At 46.7% G+C, this 16,821-nt stretch overlaps 1 protein-coding gene across 1 annotated transcript in view; it reads left to right on the top strand.

Moving 5' to 3' along the window:
• The window catches only part of LOC109303661, an 82,065-nt gene extending 80,256 nt beyond the window's left edge, over window positions 1–1,809 (top strand). The window contains exon 7 of the mRNA XM_019525867.1: window positions 1,412–1,809. Coding sequence (XP_019381412.1) covers window positions 1,412–1,535 — 124 coding nt within the window. The 3' untranslated portion in view covers window positions 1,536–1,809. The remainder of the gene's footprint in view (window positions 1–1,411) is intronic.
• Window positions 1,810–16,821: the final 15,012 nt, after the last annotated feature.

Raw genomic sequence — 16,821 nt, 5'->3', positions numbered from 1 at the left:
GGAGAGACTAAGGGACCTGAACCTGTTCAGCCTCCACAAGAGAAGACTGAGGGGGGATCTTGTGGCCTGTTACAAACTGGTCAGGGGGATCAGAAGGCATTGGGGGGGTCACTGTTCCCCTGAGCACAGCCAGGAGTGACCAGGAACAACGGTCACAAGCTAGCAGAGGGTAGATTTAGGCTAGACATCAGAAGACGCTATTTCACGGTCAGGGCGGCTAGGGTCTGGAACCAACTTCCAAGGGAGGTGGTATAGGCTCCTACCCTGGGGGTTTTTAAGAAGAGGTTAGATGAACACCTTGCTGGGGTCGTTTGACCCCAGTACTCTTTCCTGCCATGGCGGGGGGTTGGACTAGATGATCTTCTCAGGTCCCTTCTGACCCTAGAAACTATGAAACTATGAAACTATATTATACGTGGATAGATATAAACAGAATAGTATAGTTAGGTGTTAAGGGTATTATTGATAAGAATGTGTGAGTACTGTGTTTAGTGTCGATATTACTTACCTGTTGTTTGCTATTTGTGTATTTAATAAACCCGTATCATTCATTTATTATCCATGTGTGGGTCCTAATTAATCAACTCACAGACTAATTAGTGGGTAGGCTGGTGGTGACACATATGTCATCTCCCACTCGTTAACAGGCCCAGGGCCAAAAGACCACCCACTATTGTGAGTCGGACTGAGGAGTCAGCCACTTATTGAGTGACCCTAGTTAGGCATTAATTGTTTTCCCTCATAACATTTCCAATACAAAATCCACCATTTTACTTTTATGTTCTGACTCCTGAAGGACTACTTTTGCTATATATACTCTGTGTGTACACACACACACACACACACACGATGAATATTTCCATATCTATATGTCACTGGATTTTATCTGGCTTACCTTCAGAAAGAACTCCAAAACTATACAGGAAGCAAAGGAAAAAATGGAATCTTTTTTTTCACTGGCAGCTTATTTGGTGCATATCTTTGGCACCACTTCTCATAATTGACATTAAGATTCATTTGGACTGGTGATGGCATTTTCCTTAAATTGATGTTAAACACGAAATCACTTAATGTCAATTGATCAATCATTTAATGTAAATGGAGGTTTAGGTATTTATTCTGATTTGTGCCTTGGCAGTATCTTGTGATAGACAGATTTAAAATATACTAAATTATGTGCTGCGTGGTAGAAAAAATGACTTGACTGTTTTACTGAAAAGGAAGAAGGGGATTGATTGAATCTTTTAATGGTGGTAACTGACTTAATCTACCACACAAGAAAAAAAATACTGTCAGACTACTCCCTGCTAAAGAGATGATAATGGGAGCCCGCACTACATATAAGGTATGCATGCCTGAGACTAGACCTTTTTAGGGATTCAGTGTTTCACCGTATAACCCCTGTTTCTAGGACCCTTAAAGACCATGAGAACTTCAGTCCTGTGGTGGTGTTCCTTCTTGGCCTGAACTTGACAGTCACATATGGATTACATGTGAGGAAAGTTCACTATAATTCAACATTGTATTCACAATAACTAAGTCTTATAGTCAAATATAATATCAGTATCCAGTATCTATCCTCCCTCCACTTTATTCTTGAAGTTTTATAAGCTGAGTGTTTTCAAGATGACTTAAGGTACAGAAGTGAGGATGAAATCCTCTCCTAATGTAATTTCAATGACCCAGTTTCATTGTTGAAGTCAGGGGTGATGTGTAGGGGGTGCACGTGCATCCCCTGAGTATGGCGGTGCACCCCCTACAAAAAGGCGTTGCCAACACTGTCGGTGGTGCTTGCGGATGGTCATTGCTTGCCACCCCACTGCCAACACCACTGGTGGCATCTGTGCGCAGTCTGCGATTGCCACTGGCCACTGCCAACACTGCCAGTGGTGCCTCTCTGTGGTCGCTGACCCCTGGTTGGCACTCACCACCCCACCTCCCCCCACCGCTGACAGTGCCAACGGCATCTGTGGAAGCTCCACGCTCCCACCGCCACCAGTACAGCCGTGCCATCCACAGCCACCAGGGGCATGTGTCATTCGTGGTTGAAGTAAATTTGTTGTTCTCATTTGAGTTAAACCAAAGACTAGATTCAATCAGTAGTATTGGCTAGCTCAGATGTGGTCCTCCTGGGATAATCACAACAGGACCACATTTGTGAGAATAGAACAGAATAAGCTGTTCAAATTCTTAGCAATATTTTTCACTTTTGTCTTTTAACATTCTTAGACTCCTTTTGTTCTGCAATATAAACGGTCCTTTATTCCTTTTTCTTAGCCTATGTTTTTTATTCCTTTTTTTACCACTAAGTGTCAGCATTTTTCACAGTTTCTACATTGCTTTGTTTGTAGCAGCAGTTCCCAGACTTTCTCCAGGCATGATCCTATTTACACACCTATAATTTCATGAGAACCCTATACAGAACCCTGGGCCAGCAGTTAGTGAGGATGAGTGCTTGGAGTGTGGGTTTTGTTGTATGGTTTTCTTTTTCTCTCCCTTTTTTTTCCTTTATAGCTTAGGTGTCCTCCAGGGACCAAAGGAGATAAAAATAGAGGCTGAGTCAGCAGTTGTGACCCACATGGGATGTGCCATTTTCATGCTTCTCCTAGAGGTCAAGACCATTTCATCTGCACCAAGTGTAAGCCGTGGTGGAAAAGATTAAAGGCTAGAAGCGTGCATATCTATGTTTCATCAAGGAAAAGGAAGTTATGAGAGGTTGGTACTGGAGAAGCCAAAGGAAAATGAGAAGTGGCAGCATGTGACTATTCAAAGAAGGAGGGCCTCCAGAATAGAAGAGGAGCAGATTGAAATTAGCAACTACTTTCAAGCACTCAGCAGTGTAACAGCTGAGGAAAAGACAGAAGAGAAGACAACTGCAGGCATTATGCAGAGTACTCTGTAGTCTAGAGATCAGAAAATGTAGGGCCTGAGGAATAAGGACACTAGGACCACTGCACCAGGAAGGAAAAGAGTGGTGGTGGCTGGTGACTCCCTTCTGTAGTAGACAGAGGCACTGATTTGTTGTCCAGATTTGAGGGCCCAGGAAATGTGCTGTCTGCCTGAAGTCCAAATTCACAATGTCACAGAGAGACTGTAAAAGCTCATTCATCCTTCAGACCACTACCCTTTCCTGCTTGTCCATGTAGGCACCAGTGATACTGCCAGGAATGACACTGAGCAAATAGAGGTGACTATAAGGCTCTTGGCAGGAGGGTTAAGGAGCTTGGAGCGCAAGTGATATTCTTATCAATCCTTCCTATGGAAGGAAAGGGCCGAGGCAGGGGCCATCATATCCTGGAAGTAAATGTGTGGTTGAGATGATGGTGTCAACATACAGGCTTTGGATTCTTTGACTATGTGTGGATGTTCTGGGGAGGAAGACTTCTATCAAGAGATTGGATTTATCTGATGAGAACTGGAAAGAGCATCTTTGGGCACTGTCTGACCAACCTACTACAGAGAACTTTAGACTAGGTTCCACAGGAGATGGTGACCAAAACCCTCCAGCAACAGAGCTGAATCCAGAAGGGAAAGAACCAGAAGAAACAACTCAGCTCTGGGAAAGGGCTAGAGAGTTACAGGACAGCAACAAGTGGTGCAAAAGGGAAGTGAATAGATCAAGATATATCTGATATATGTTTACAGATGTGAGAAGTATGGGGCATAAACAAGATGAGCTATGAGCTGCAGCCTGTGAAAAGAACTGTGACCTGATTGGTATCACAGCGACCTGGTGGGAGAGCTCTTATGACTGGAATGGCAACATTAAAGGTTACACTTTTGTTTCAGAGGGGCAGGGCTGGGAGAAAAGGTGGTGGTGTTGCCTTGTATGTCAAAGAAACACATATACTTGTTCCCTGATTCAGGAGGAAGAAGACAGCAGAGCAGAATGCATTTGGGTGAAGAAGAAAGGTGAAAGATGCAGCCCCAATATAATGGTGGAGATTTATTATAGGACATGAAATCAGAACAGGAGGTTTCACTCTTCAAGGAGGTGAAAAATCTATCTAAAGCTATGGGATGGAAGACATCAGTTTTCCAGATATCTGCTGAAAGAACAATGTAGCCAAACATCAAATGTTGAGCCAGTTCGTAATTTGTGTGCAAGACAACTTTCTGTTCTTGAAGGTGGAGACTAGGGTATCATCCGTCTTGGATTTTGTCCTGACCAATAGGAAAGAACTGATATGAGGATATGAAGGTGATGGGCAACTTGGGAGGAAGCGATCACAAAATGACAGAATTCCACATTCTGAAACAGGGAAAGCATGAACTTAGGAAAACTAGAATACTAGATTTAAAAAAGATAGATTTCACCCATCTCAAGAAGTCGCCTATGAGCTGTAGTGAGACATGTAATAATAATTATTTGGATAAGGAAGGGGACAAGCTGAAGGATGAAATAACAAAAGACAGAAAGCTTTTGATGCGTCTGAATTAATTCAGATCAGCAGAATCCTTGATAATGTTGTTCATGAAGTTGTGGAAGATGTGTGAGGTACCAGGGGACTGGAAAAAGGCCAGTGTAGTGCCACCATTTAAATGGTGAAAAAGTAAAATAATATTTAATAAACTTTAAAAAGGTGATTTTTTTTCTCTTCAGATGCCACAGAAGTGTATGATTCACATCATAGAATATTTAAAATCTTTAATTTATCATCTACAAGCAGAAAAGTATTCAAATGGTTAGCTGTGGTAAAGGCCAAGCATTTAGAAAATGCACACACCTTATGTATATTTCATTTGAACAGAAGTTAATTGTGTAAGTATATCCAGTCCTCCTAAGTTTTAAGCTAACATCATCATGATACGTTTATAGGTGAATGTAATGTTTGCCTTAGTAAACTATGATGTTAAAAAAGGGTTGTGGACCAGGCTTTCAATAAAAGTAGTGTCAAAAAAAACCCCCAAAAAACAAAATGCAATGACAAAACACCTGATTAGTTTTAAGATAAAACTTGAAAAGTTTATAAATAAAATAAGGTAACATAAGGTAACTCAAGGACTTGACAAGAGGTCCTTTCCTTTCCTATGTCCTATGTTCCTATGATTGAGAGACATAGTTAGCTTAGTTGGGGTCTCTGGCACGCCGGATGGAGGAGCTCCAGGCTGCAGTCCAGAGACTGTGCACCATCAGGGATGGTGAGCGGGAGATTGACTCCTACTGCCAGGCCCTTCTCCCCCTGCAGGTGGAGAGTAGACTAAGGTCTCCTTCCAGGACAAGAGAGGACTTGGGGACCTCCCACTCTGTCCAGCCAAGGGGTTGGACCAAGGTGGTCAGGTGCCCCAAGGCCTGCCGCACCAAGGTCCCCACCCCGCTGAAGCTTTGCAACAGGTATGAACCTCTTGCAGCCCCAGCAGAGCCTGCCAAGCTGCCAGCTCCTGCAGGCAACACAGGCTCAACTGTAGCTACTGCTCCCACTCTCCCTAAGACAAAACACAAAGTATTTGTCATGGGAGACTCCATCCTGAGGGGGACTGAGGGAGCAATCTGCTGCCCTGACCCCTTAGCCCAGGAAGTCTGCTGCTTCCCAGGAGCCCGAATTAGAGACATTGAGGAGAAGATCCCTGAGCTCCGGCCCACTGACCACTACCCTATATTCCTTATCCATGTGGCACAAATGACACGGCTCGGAGCACTTCCAGCTGGGTCATGAAGTGCTACATGGATTTGGGAGTGGGGCTTAAGGGGTTGGGGGTGCATGTGGTGTTTTCATCGATGCTCCCAGTTTCAGGCTATGGACTGAGGAGGGAGAGGAGGATTGAGGTAGTGAACCAAAGGCTGCGGTGCTGGTGTCATTGGGAAGGCTTCAAGTTCCACAGTCCACTCTTTGGTGAGAGAGGCAGTGAGCTGCTGGGAAGGGATGGCTTCCACCTCTCTCCACTGGGGAGGAGGCTTTTCTCAGCCAGACTAGCGGATCTGCTCCACCAGGCTTTAAACTAAGCCCACCAGGAGATGGGGTGACTACTGCCACTGCTGGCCCACTGAGCAACCCTTGCAAAGCCAGCAGGCCAAGGCACTTAAGGGAGCCCACCCCTGCCCCAGCCCTGGAGTGAGCTGTAGGCAAGTCAAAGGCCCCCATAAGGACACTTGCGTGCCTGTACACAAATGCCAGGAGCTTGGGGAATAAACAGGAGGAACTTGTCCTCCTGCTTAGCACAAATAACTATGATGTCATAAGGATAACGGAGACCTGGTAGGACTCCACCCATGACTGTACAGGAGGGATCGAATGGACAAAAGGGGCGGGGGTGTAGCTCTCTATGTCAAGGAAAGCTACGCATCCCTGCAATCTGACATTGGCACCCAGGGTGGATGACTGGAGACCCTCTGGGTTAAAATCCATGGGGAACACAGCACAGGGGACACAATGGTGGGAGCCTACTATAGACCTCCTACCCAGGATCAACAGCTGGACCAGGAGTTCACCAGGGAATTGGCTGAGGCTGCATTCTCCCACTGCATGGTTGTCATGGGAGACTTCAACTACCCAGAAATCTTGTGGGAAGAGCGCTCGGCCAAATCCGAGCGGTTGCAAAGCTTTATCTTATGCATCAGTGATCTCTATCTGACGCAAGAAGGCTATGGGCCAATGAGAGGTAAAGCGCTGCTCAACCTGGTTCTGGCAACGGGGGACGACTTAATCAGTGACCTAACAGTTGAAGGAAAGCTGGGTGACAGTGACCACAAGCTGATCACCTTCACCATCCACCATAAAGCTGGCAAGTCAGTCAGCAATACAGAAGTCCTCAACTTCAGGAAAGCTGACTGACAAACTCAGGAGGCTTGTCAGTGAGGCCCTAAAGGGCCTCAGCCCAAAGGGGAGGGGAGTTCAGGACGAGTGGTTGCTCCTCATAGGAGTGATCCTGGATGTGCAAGCAAAGTCTGTTCCATCTCAGAGGAAAGGCAGCAAGAGGGCACAGCAGCCCCCTTGGCTCTCCAGGGAACTAGTGGACCTCCTGCATCCAAAAAGACAGACCTACAAATGATGGAGGACTGGATCCACCTCCAAGGAGGAATATTCTGCACTGGTCCAAAGCTGCAGAGAGTGAACCAGAAAAGCCAAGGCTGCAGTGGAACTCCAACTAGCTACAAGTATCAAGGACAATAAAAAGTCCTATTGTAGATATGTGGGGAGCCAGAGGAAAAGCAAGGGACCCCTGCTAAACCAGATGAGATAACTGACAACCAACGCCCAGGAAAAAGTCAAATTGCTAAATAAGTACTTTGCCCCAGTCTTTCACCAGTCCCATGGGACACCTCTGCCCATTATGGGACTAGGAGGCCCGGGTGAGGGAGATTCCTTACCCTCCGTCAATGCTGACCTCATGAAGGAAAACCTTGAGAGGCTGGATACCTTCAAGTCAGCCAGCCTTGGCAGTTTACATCCCAGGGTACTCAAGGAGCTGGCAAGCATCATAGCTCAGCCCCTGGCACAGATCTTTGAGAACTCCTGGTGCTCAGGTGAAGTGCCCGAAGATTGGAAGAAGGTCAATGTGGTGCCTATCTTCAAGAAAGGGAGGAGCGTGGATCTGGAAAACTACAGGCCTATCAGCCTGACCTTTATCCCGGGGAAGGTCTTAGAAAAGATTATCAAAGAGGCCATTCTTAACAGACTGGCCGATGGCAACATCCTGAGGGATAGCCAGCATGCGATTTTTGCGGGTAGGTACTGCTTGACTAATCTTATTTTCTTTTACGACCAGGTGACCTATCACCTGGACAAGGCAGAAGAGATTTATGTCATATATTTTGACTTTAAAAAAGCCTTCTGTGACAGGTCGCCCTCCCCAGCGCCATCTTTCTGGTTATTTATGCCTTATGTGGGGGGGTCCTTGGGCCTGCTCTGTAATCCTTCAGTCCCTCCCTAATCTCACCTGCCACAACTTGACGGAATACTTTTTTTTCCTTTTTTTTGGAGCAGGAGACTGCCTATTATTTTGGGTATGTTGGGGTCTCTCCTGTTATGGTTTGACCCCTATTTTCTCTGGCTAGGCCTCCCTGTCCAAACCCATTGAACAGGGTTTGACTCCGAGGCCCTAGCTTTTCCTGCTCCCCTATGGAGCCCAGTACTCCCTGACCCAGAGGCACGGGAGCCGGACCCACAACCAGTGGGCCACAGGCTCAAAACCCAGGTGTGACCCAAACCCACCTCCCCCAGTCCAAACAAAAAAACCCCAAAAGACAACTGCACCAGTCTCTGCCTGGCCCTTTAAAAATCCTTTAAAAGTTCTTCATGTCCCCCAGAAGCTGTGCCCTCACTGGCGCCGTGGTCTGTGCCCCCCAAAAGCTGTGCCCTCACTGGCGCCAGGGTCTGTGCCCCCAAAAGGTGCGCTCTCACTGGCACCGGGATACCCACTCCATAGGGGGTCCCAAAAATGAGGCTTCCTCCGTCCCCTAATAGCCTCTTCCAAACCACCGGTTTTTAATAATCAAAAAAGAAATATGGACAGTCCCGTCTGAGTGCCATAACTGCCCTCAATAAAAATGATATAAAAAATAAGTGATTTTGTCCTCTTACATTTATGCCATGTTCTTGTTTCGGATCCCATCTGTTGGCTCATGGGGTGTCTGTTGTCTCGCTGGGTGTCTACGGTTCCCTCTTCCAGCCTTTGGACCACTCATCCAGCTTCTCCCTGGAGCTTTGGGATGCACTCCCGCCCCTTCAGCTGCCTACCTCCCTACCACCGTTTTGCCCTGGGTTCTTATAGCCCTTCCTCTTCCAGTCAGCTGACTAGATGGCCCGATCCCGCTATTAACCCCTTCCACACCAGTTCTCCGGGCCCAGAAGGTTCGGGCCTTAAAGGGGTGGACCTGCTTTCTAGTAACAGGGCTGAGATTCCCTGTTGTATACTCCCCCTTCTCCTTTGTCTGGGGTCTTCCCTTTTCTTCAGGATCCTTGTCCTCTTCATACTGCCTTGACAAAAAATCCGCACATACGTTCTTAGTCCTGGGCCAATGTTCCACCTCAAAGCAGTATGGTTGAAGACTGAGGGCCCATCTCATCAGCCTCGCATTGTCGGTTTTCATACTCTGTAGCCATCGCAGCGGAGCGTGGTCTGTAATTAGCGTGGATTTCTGACCTAACAAATAATACCAGAGCATCTCTATGGCCCATTTGATTGCCAAGCATTCTTTTTCTATGGTAGCATAATTTCGTTCTGGAGGGTGCAACTTCCTACTGATATATGCTACCGGACGTTCTTCTCCTCCCTCCATTGGGCTCAGCACCGCACTGGTAGCCCAGTTGGATGCATCAGTTAACACCACAAATGGTTTAATGAAGTCTGGGGTATATAGTAGGGGCTGTGTACACAGCGCATCCCTCACTTTTTGAAATGCTGCTTCTGCTTGTTGTGTCCATCTTACTTTGTTTGGTGCCGCTGCCCTTACCATTTTGGTCAAAGGCACTACTAACTCTGCGAAATGAGGGATGAACTTCCTATAATAATTTGTCATACCCAGAAAGGCCCTCACTTGCCTCTTTGTCTGTGGGGTTCGATACTCTCTTATGGCCTCCACCTTATCCAACAATGGTTGTACTTTCCCACTGCCTACCTGGAAACCCAGATACCGTGTTTCTTCTTTTCCAGTTACACACTTCTTTGGGTTGGCAGTCAATCTGACCTTTCTTAAGTCCTGTAATACTGCCCGCAGTGCTGTTAAGCGCCCTGGCCAATCTAGGGTGTACACAATGTTGCCATCTATATATGCTGCCGCATACCCCACATGCGGGGCCAGGACTCTGTCCGTTAACGGTTGAAATGTTGTGGCAGCTCCGTGTAAATCGAGTGGCATACATCGAAATTGAAACAGGCCCCATGGGGTGGTGAAGGCAGCCTTTTCTTGGTCTTCAGGTGCCAAGGGGACCTGCCAGTAGCCTTTTGTTAGATCCAATATGGAGATATAGCTGGCTTGCCATATGTTGTCCACCATTTTGTCCACTCTTGGCATTGGATACACATCGAACTTGGCCACTGCGTTTACTTTTCGGAAATCAATACAAAGCCTAATTTTCCCATCTGGCTTTGGCACTGCCACAATGGGGCTGCGCCACTCTGGGACTCGTGTATTATGCCCTTCTCTAGCATCATTTTAAGTTCTTCTTTTATCGGGCCTTGCAGTTGTTGGGGGATCCACCTCCAGTTCTCGTGGATCACTTGGCCTGGAGGGGTCCTTATTCTATGTATCACTCCCCGAGCCTCCCTGGGGACTTCTTGGAATACGTCTCTATATTCTCTCACTAGTTCCCTTGCCTGTTGCCTCTGTTCTTCTGAGAGCCGGGGAGCCACTTCCACTTCACTCCCACAGGGACGGTCCCAGTTCAGGTTCATCTGGTGGGGGGGCCAGGTACAGGCCTTCTCGTTCTTGCCATGGCTTCAACATGTTGATATGATAAATCTGTTTTTTTCTTTGCTTGTCAGGTTGATATACTTCATAGTCCACAGGCCCTGTTTGGCGTATTATTTCATAAGGGCCTTGCCAGTGTGCTAGAAGCTTACTTTCCTGATCTGGTAGAGAACCAGTACGCGGTCGCCTAATTTGAATTTCCTTTCTTGAGCCCCTCAGTTGTACTGCGTTGCTTGCCACTCTTGGGCCTCCCTCAGATTTCCCAGAGTTTCCTTCTGCACTGATTCGAGATGTTCTCTCAGTTGCAACACATATTGGACTAGGTTCTGGTCTTTGCTTTGTTGTTCTTCCCAGCTTTCTTTCACCAAATCAAGCATTCCCCTTGGTTGTCGCCCATACGGTAGTTTGAAAGGGGAAAAGCCGGTCGAGGCCTGGGGTACCTCCTGTATTGTGAAAAATAAGGGCGGCAGAATCTGGTCCCACTTCTGGGGGCTATCTACCACGAATTTCTTTAACATCTGTTTCAAGGTCTGGTTGAATCGCTCAACTAGTTTGTCCATTTGGGGGTGGTATACTGTGGTCCTTAGGTGTTTGATTCCCAGGGTTTTGCTCAGCCCTCCGAACACACGCAATGTAAAGTTGGTTCCTTGGTCCGTCAACACTTCTTTCGGGAGCCCTATTCTGGAGAATATCTTTAATAATTCTTCTACCACCTTGGTGGTGGATACTGTCCGCATAGGTACCGCCTCCGGATACCTTGTTGCGTAGTCCAGGAGAACCAAAATAAATTGATGTCCTGCACTGCTTTTTGGCAATGGCCCCACAATATTCATGGCCACCCACTCAAAGGGAACTTCCACTAATGATAGTGGCACTAATGGGGCCTTTGGAGGGCAACTAGGGTTTACCTTTTGGCACACAGGGCAAGAAGCGCAGTATTTGGCCACTTTCCGTATTAATCCTGGTTAAAAGAACCTTCCCCTAATGCGAGCCTCAGTCTTGTCTCGCCCCAGATGTCCACCCATAGGGAGTTCATGCGCCTCTTTAAGTAGAGCCTTTCGTTATTCCTGAGGTACCAGTAGTTGCACCACGTCCTCTTCCCTGTGTTTGCCTCGCTCCACTCTATATAACAGATTGTTCCTCACCTCAAATCTTGGGGTGCTCTGCATCAGCTTGGGTCTCAGTACTTCCCCATTCAATTGGGCTAGGTGTTCCTGGAAGGCGTATTGGAATCCTTCCTCTCTGCTCTGCGGTAGGATCCAGAGGGCGGTGGTTGATAGAAGTCAATTGTCATGGTGCCCTGTGACCAGTGGGGTCCCTCAAAACTCTGTCCTTGGGCCGACACTTTTTAACATCTTCATCAATGATGTAGACATTGGTGTCAGAAGCTGACTGGCCAAGTGCGCCAACGACACCAAACTCTGGGGTAAAGCGTCCACACCTCAGAACAGGAGGGTGATTCAGGCTGACTTTGACAGGCTCAGGAAATGGGCAGACAGGAACCTGATGGTGTTTAACACTGAAAAATGCAAGGTTCTCCACCGTGGGAAGAAAAACCTGCAGCATCCTTATAGGCTCGGCAGTGCTGTGGTGGCTAGCACTATGGGCGAAAGGGACTTGGGAGTCATGATTGACCACAAGATGAGCATGAGCCTTCAATGTGATGCTGCAGCTAGTAAAGTGAGCAAAACACTGGCTTGCATCCATAGATGCTTCTCAAGCAAATCCCAGGATGTCATTCTCTCATTGTACTCGGTCTTAGTGAGGCTGCAGCTGGAGTACTGTGTTCAGTTTTGGTCTCCACAATTTGAAAAGGATGTGGAGAAGCTTGAGCGAGTCCAGAGGAGAGCCACACGCATGATCAGAGGTCAGGAAAACAGACCTTACGATGACAGGCTGAGAGCCATGGTGCTCTTCAGCCTGGAAAAGCACAGGTTCATGGGTGATCTGGGAACCACCTATAAGTTTTTCAGGGGTGCTCACCAGGATCACCAGAGCACCCCAAGCGATGACAAGGTCAAACGGTCACAAACTCCTCCCAGACCTTTTCAGGCTGGACATAAGGAAGAACTTCTTTACTGTCCTAGCCCCCAAGGTTTAGAATAGACTGCCACCAGAGGTGGTTCAAGCACCTACTTTGAACACCTTCAAGAAACAATTGGATGTTTATCTTGCTGGGATCCTATGATCCCTGCTGACTTCCTGCCCCTGGGGCAGAGGGCAGAACTCAATGATCTTCTAAGGTCTCTTCCAGCCCTAAAGTCTATGAAATCTAAGAAATGTCTATACAATGCAAATCTACCCTGCTTTTCTATGATTGAGTAAAAGGCCACTCAAATCAATGGGAAATTTTCTTTTGATTTTAAATTGGGCTTTTTTGATCAGTTCTGCAAAGTGCTTGATCTGTCATAATTCTCCATACTTACTACTAAAACATATTGATTTACTTTGTCTATTTTTTATTTTGTAATTTAGGTGTTCTAGGAGGCACATGCAGCAATCATTATCTGTATATTCAGTAGGAAGGTGTGAAGTGGGCTGTATTTTATTTGGATTCTGCCCAATTCGGGAGACAGTGATTCAATTCTCTGATTTGGATCACTGTCCTGATTCGATTCGGCAGAATCCGAATCTGAAGTTTCAATTCTGATTTGGAGAATCAGCGATTTGGCCATAGACACAGCTTTATATGTTTTTTCTATATACCTCAAGGTACCAACATGGCTCATGAATGCTGAGATGGTGGGGCAGATGTAGCGTCCCACAGGAGGACAGCCCCCACACCCGGATGCTCGGCGGTGGACCCGGAAGTGGACCTGAAGTACTTCTGGTCCCCTTCCAGGTCAATCGCCAAGTGTGTGGGGGACACCCCACTCCCGGCACCCTCCAGCCCAGTGAGCGGCTGCGGGAGGACCCCAGGTGCCGCCCCAGACCCAGGAGGCACCAGTCACTGAGACAGGTGGTGGGGGGAGGAGAGGTGTTCCCCGCACGCTCCACAGTGGACCCGGAAGTGGACTGGAAATACTTCTGGTCCACTTCCAGGTCCACCACTGAGTGGACTGGGGAACCCCCATGCTCCCATGAGACACTCCATCTGCCCCACCATCTCAATGTTCATGAGCCACCTGCTATCTTGAGGTATATAGAAAAACATATGAAGCTGTGTCAATGTCTGAATCATCAAATCTTTCAGATTCTCTCTGAATCAAATTGGAGGCTTCTTCAATTTCGGAGAAATTAATAGGTCTCCTGATTCAACTTGGATTTAGAGATTCAGCTGCCAAATTGGGCCGAATCTCCTCCGAATCAAATCAGCGACCAAAGCTTCGCACAGCCCTAATATTCAGCAAACTTCAGGATCAAATGTGCCACTTACCAGCTCAGAGTAGTTTTTCAAACAGATAGGAATCTGTGATAATATCCATATATTAGATACTTCCAACTGTTTTCAGTGCGAGTCACCACTGTAACTAAGTTGTTGTTTTTTTTCAAGAAAAATACTTTCCCTTTCCTCTTATTAAAGTAACCAGGCATTTTTACTTTTTAATGTTTTATACTGTCACTTGTAAAGCACTCATAGAGATATTATATGCCTTTCCCATGTAAAAAAACAACAACTGGCGGTTCCAAAGAGATGACAATCTTAGTTCTTGCTCCTGTGTACACACCCAAGTGTGAATATCTGTACTCATGTGTGCAAGTACTTCCAGATGGCAAATGTAATATAAAGAGCAAAGAAATAATGCCACCATCCTGCCAATTTTTGCTTTTAGTTTACCTATGCTTTCTGCTTATCTGGTTATTTGTGGTTTCCTATTCAGTTTTATACCTTTTCCTATCTAGTATTTTTTAATCATTTTCCTATTTTTTTGGTATTTGTTATCAATTATTTGTAATATTTCTGAGTAAAGGGCTTATTTGCACAAAATCCCACCAATGGCTTCACTCTGTCTGCCAATGCCTTCCAACCCTCCTGTGGGCTGTCAGGAACTAGAATTGTGAAAGACCACTGTGGAGGGTGTGGAAAAAAGGCTTCTTATGAAATCTAAAGGGACCATCCTTAGGGCTGACACTAATGGCCTGTTTCAATCTGGCCTCTGACAAGAGGCCCATTCATGGCTTTGGTTCATTTAACTTCCTTGTACACTGTTTTGTGCTTGTCTTTTCATAACGTCTGAGGAAGTGAGCTTCAGCCTGTGAAACCTTATGATATGTAGAGTTTGGTTAGTCTATAAGGGGCAAATCTACTCTGCCTCCTCATTTAACCTCCTGGTACATCCAGAAGGATTCTGTGTTCTCATCACTCCTGTTGTCTTCCACTGAGTTTGCAGGTGTTCAGTAATTCATGGGCTCTCAGGCCATTACTTTTCCTAACTTTAAAAGGGAGGTAAAAATGCCTGATTTCCCAGGTTCCTGTGACAAGTGCTGAGTGTTCATAAAGTGCTCTGTACAAATGTTAATGTTTCCCAGAATATACAGATAACCATCCAGAGGCTAGAAGCCTCACTCATCCAAGCCACACAGATCTACCCAAGATCTCTTGAGCATATTTTGACAACATTTCATAGAAGCAGAATGTTAACTGCTTTGCTTCCCTTGCTTTACCTGTGGCAGTTTAGGGGGTTAGGTCTATGTTGTGTTAGGGTTGATGGTAATCTTGTGTAGAGTTTAGTTATGATTTGTATGGGATGGTTTGAACAGGGATGATCCTACCTCAGGCAGGGAGTTTGATTAGATGACCTCTGGAGGTCTCTTCCAGTCCTACTTCTCTATAATGCTTTCTTCTATTCAAGTTAAGTGCATTTTCTTAATCTTTCCTTGAAAATTCTGTCTAGTCAAAGCACTGTTATTAAAGAGTGGGATTGAAAGGTGGCTCTCAGTTGTATGATCTACTGCACCATGGTTCTTGGGGGCAGGCTTCTCTTTAAACATCCCTATACCTTTTTTGATAGCTCTGTAGTGACTCATATGTGAGTAGAGCCTGGAATAAATGGAAAGATATACTTATTGGATTGTATATTGGGTGCCATTATGTTCCTTTTTTGTAGAATATACTTGTGTGTATATGTACATGTCTGTGTGTGATTACTGTGGTGGGCATCTGCCCTCAGCTACCCTTGTTTATAATGACCTCTTTAAATTTCCTTAGTTCAGTTGCACCTAGGATAGCTGTGAGAGTATTTAAAAAAGCAGAATTATCTTCATGCACACATCTTGCTAACACAAAGTCCTTCCTTTTAGCGCTCTCCTGGGTTTGGCTTTGCATCCTTTTTCCATGGCCCAGTGTCGCAGAGCACTTAGGTGCCCTACGCCTAACAGCAAAAACATCTTGGGAGAGACCCCTAGCAGCGAGAAGGGGGAAGCCCAGCTGACAGGAAGGGGCAGGGCCTGGCACATATAAGCCAGGCCCTGCCCCTGGCATGAGGCCAGGAGGGCAGTTCCCCACTGGCAGCCAAGGGAGGAGGAGCTCAGCCAGTGCAGACAGAAGGGAGAAGCCTGACTGCATGAACAGCCCCTGATTGCTGGTATGGGTTGGAGTATTTCCCGGTAGGGATTGAATGTTGTTTGGCCAGATGTTTTAGCTTTTTATGTTATAGGCCAGGGGCTTTGTGTTTTTGTGTTTGCTGTTTAACCGGAAGACCAGGTGAGGCTATTAGGGGTTGGAGGAGGCCTCATAGGGACTCCACGGTAGCATGGGGACCCTGGTGCCAGAGAGGGTGCGTCATTTTGGGATGCACTGACCCCAGACCTAGAGTAAGGGGGCCGCGAGAAGCCCCAGAGCAAGGGGACAATGAGAAGCCCCAGAGAAGTCAAGGAGAGGGCCAAATAACAGCAGGGCCCAGGTCGAAACCACATCAGTACTATCTGCGATGCTTGGACTGCGGTGTATGGGAGGAAAAGGAGCTGCAGATAGAGCCCCCGGCACCGGGGTGCATAAAGTGGGCAGCCTCCCTCTAATTACATCAATTAATTAATCAATTAAGATCAAGGCATGGCAGGTGAGTAAGCAGGCGGTTGGCCCATACCAGGAGGGCGGAGTCACCAATAGAAAGGCTCCAGTAGCAATACTCCTGTCACAATGGTGCATTGGCTGGGAAGGTTTTATACGACAGCGTGCATCATAAGATGCTGATTTGCCCATATAAAAAAGAGAGCCCTTGGGTCCATGTGGAGAAAGGAACAAGAACAGATGCTAATCCCCAGCCTGGAGTCAGGGGAAACAAGCTTTGGATCAGCTACATCAAACGGTGCAAGGCCTACTGGACCAAGCCGCAAGGCAACAGACCCTGTTAGCTGCCGTGATCGAGAGCGCCTGACCCCAGCCAACGATGCAGGTAGGATTGTGCTGCTACGGAGCCCGAGTCGACCCCAAGGCAGGAGATGAGCCACCTGCACTGTTAGCAGAAGTAACAATAGAGGGGAAAAGAGTAGTAGCTGTACTGGACTCGGGCTCATGGCAGACGGTGGTG

Source organism: Gavialis gangeticus, unplaced genomic scaffold (assembly GCF_001723915.1).
Source record: "Gavialis gangeticus isolate Ggan-Ray unplaced genomic scaffold, GavGan_comp1, whole genome shotgun sequence".
NCBI classification, from domain to species: Eukaryota; Metazoa; Chordata; order Crocodylia; family Gavialidae; genus Gavialis; species Gavialis gangeticus.
This window is presented reverse-complemented; position numbering and strand designations above follow the sequence as displayed.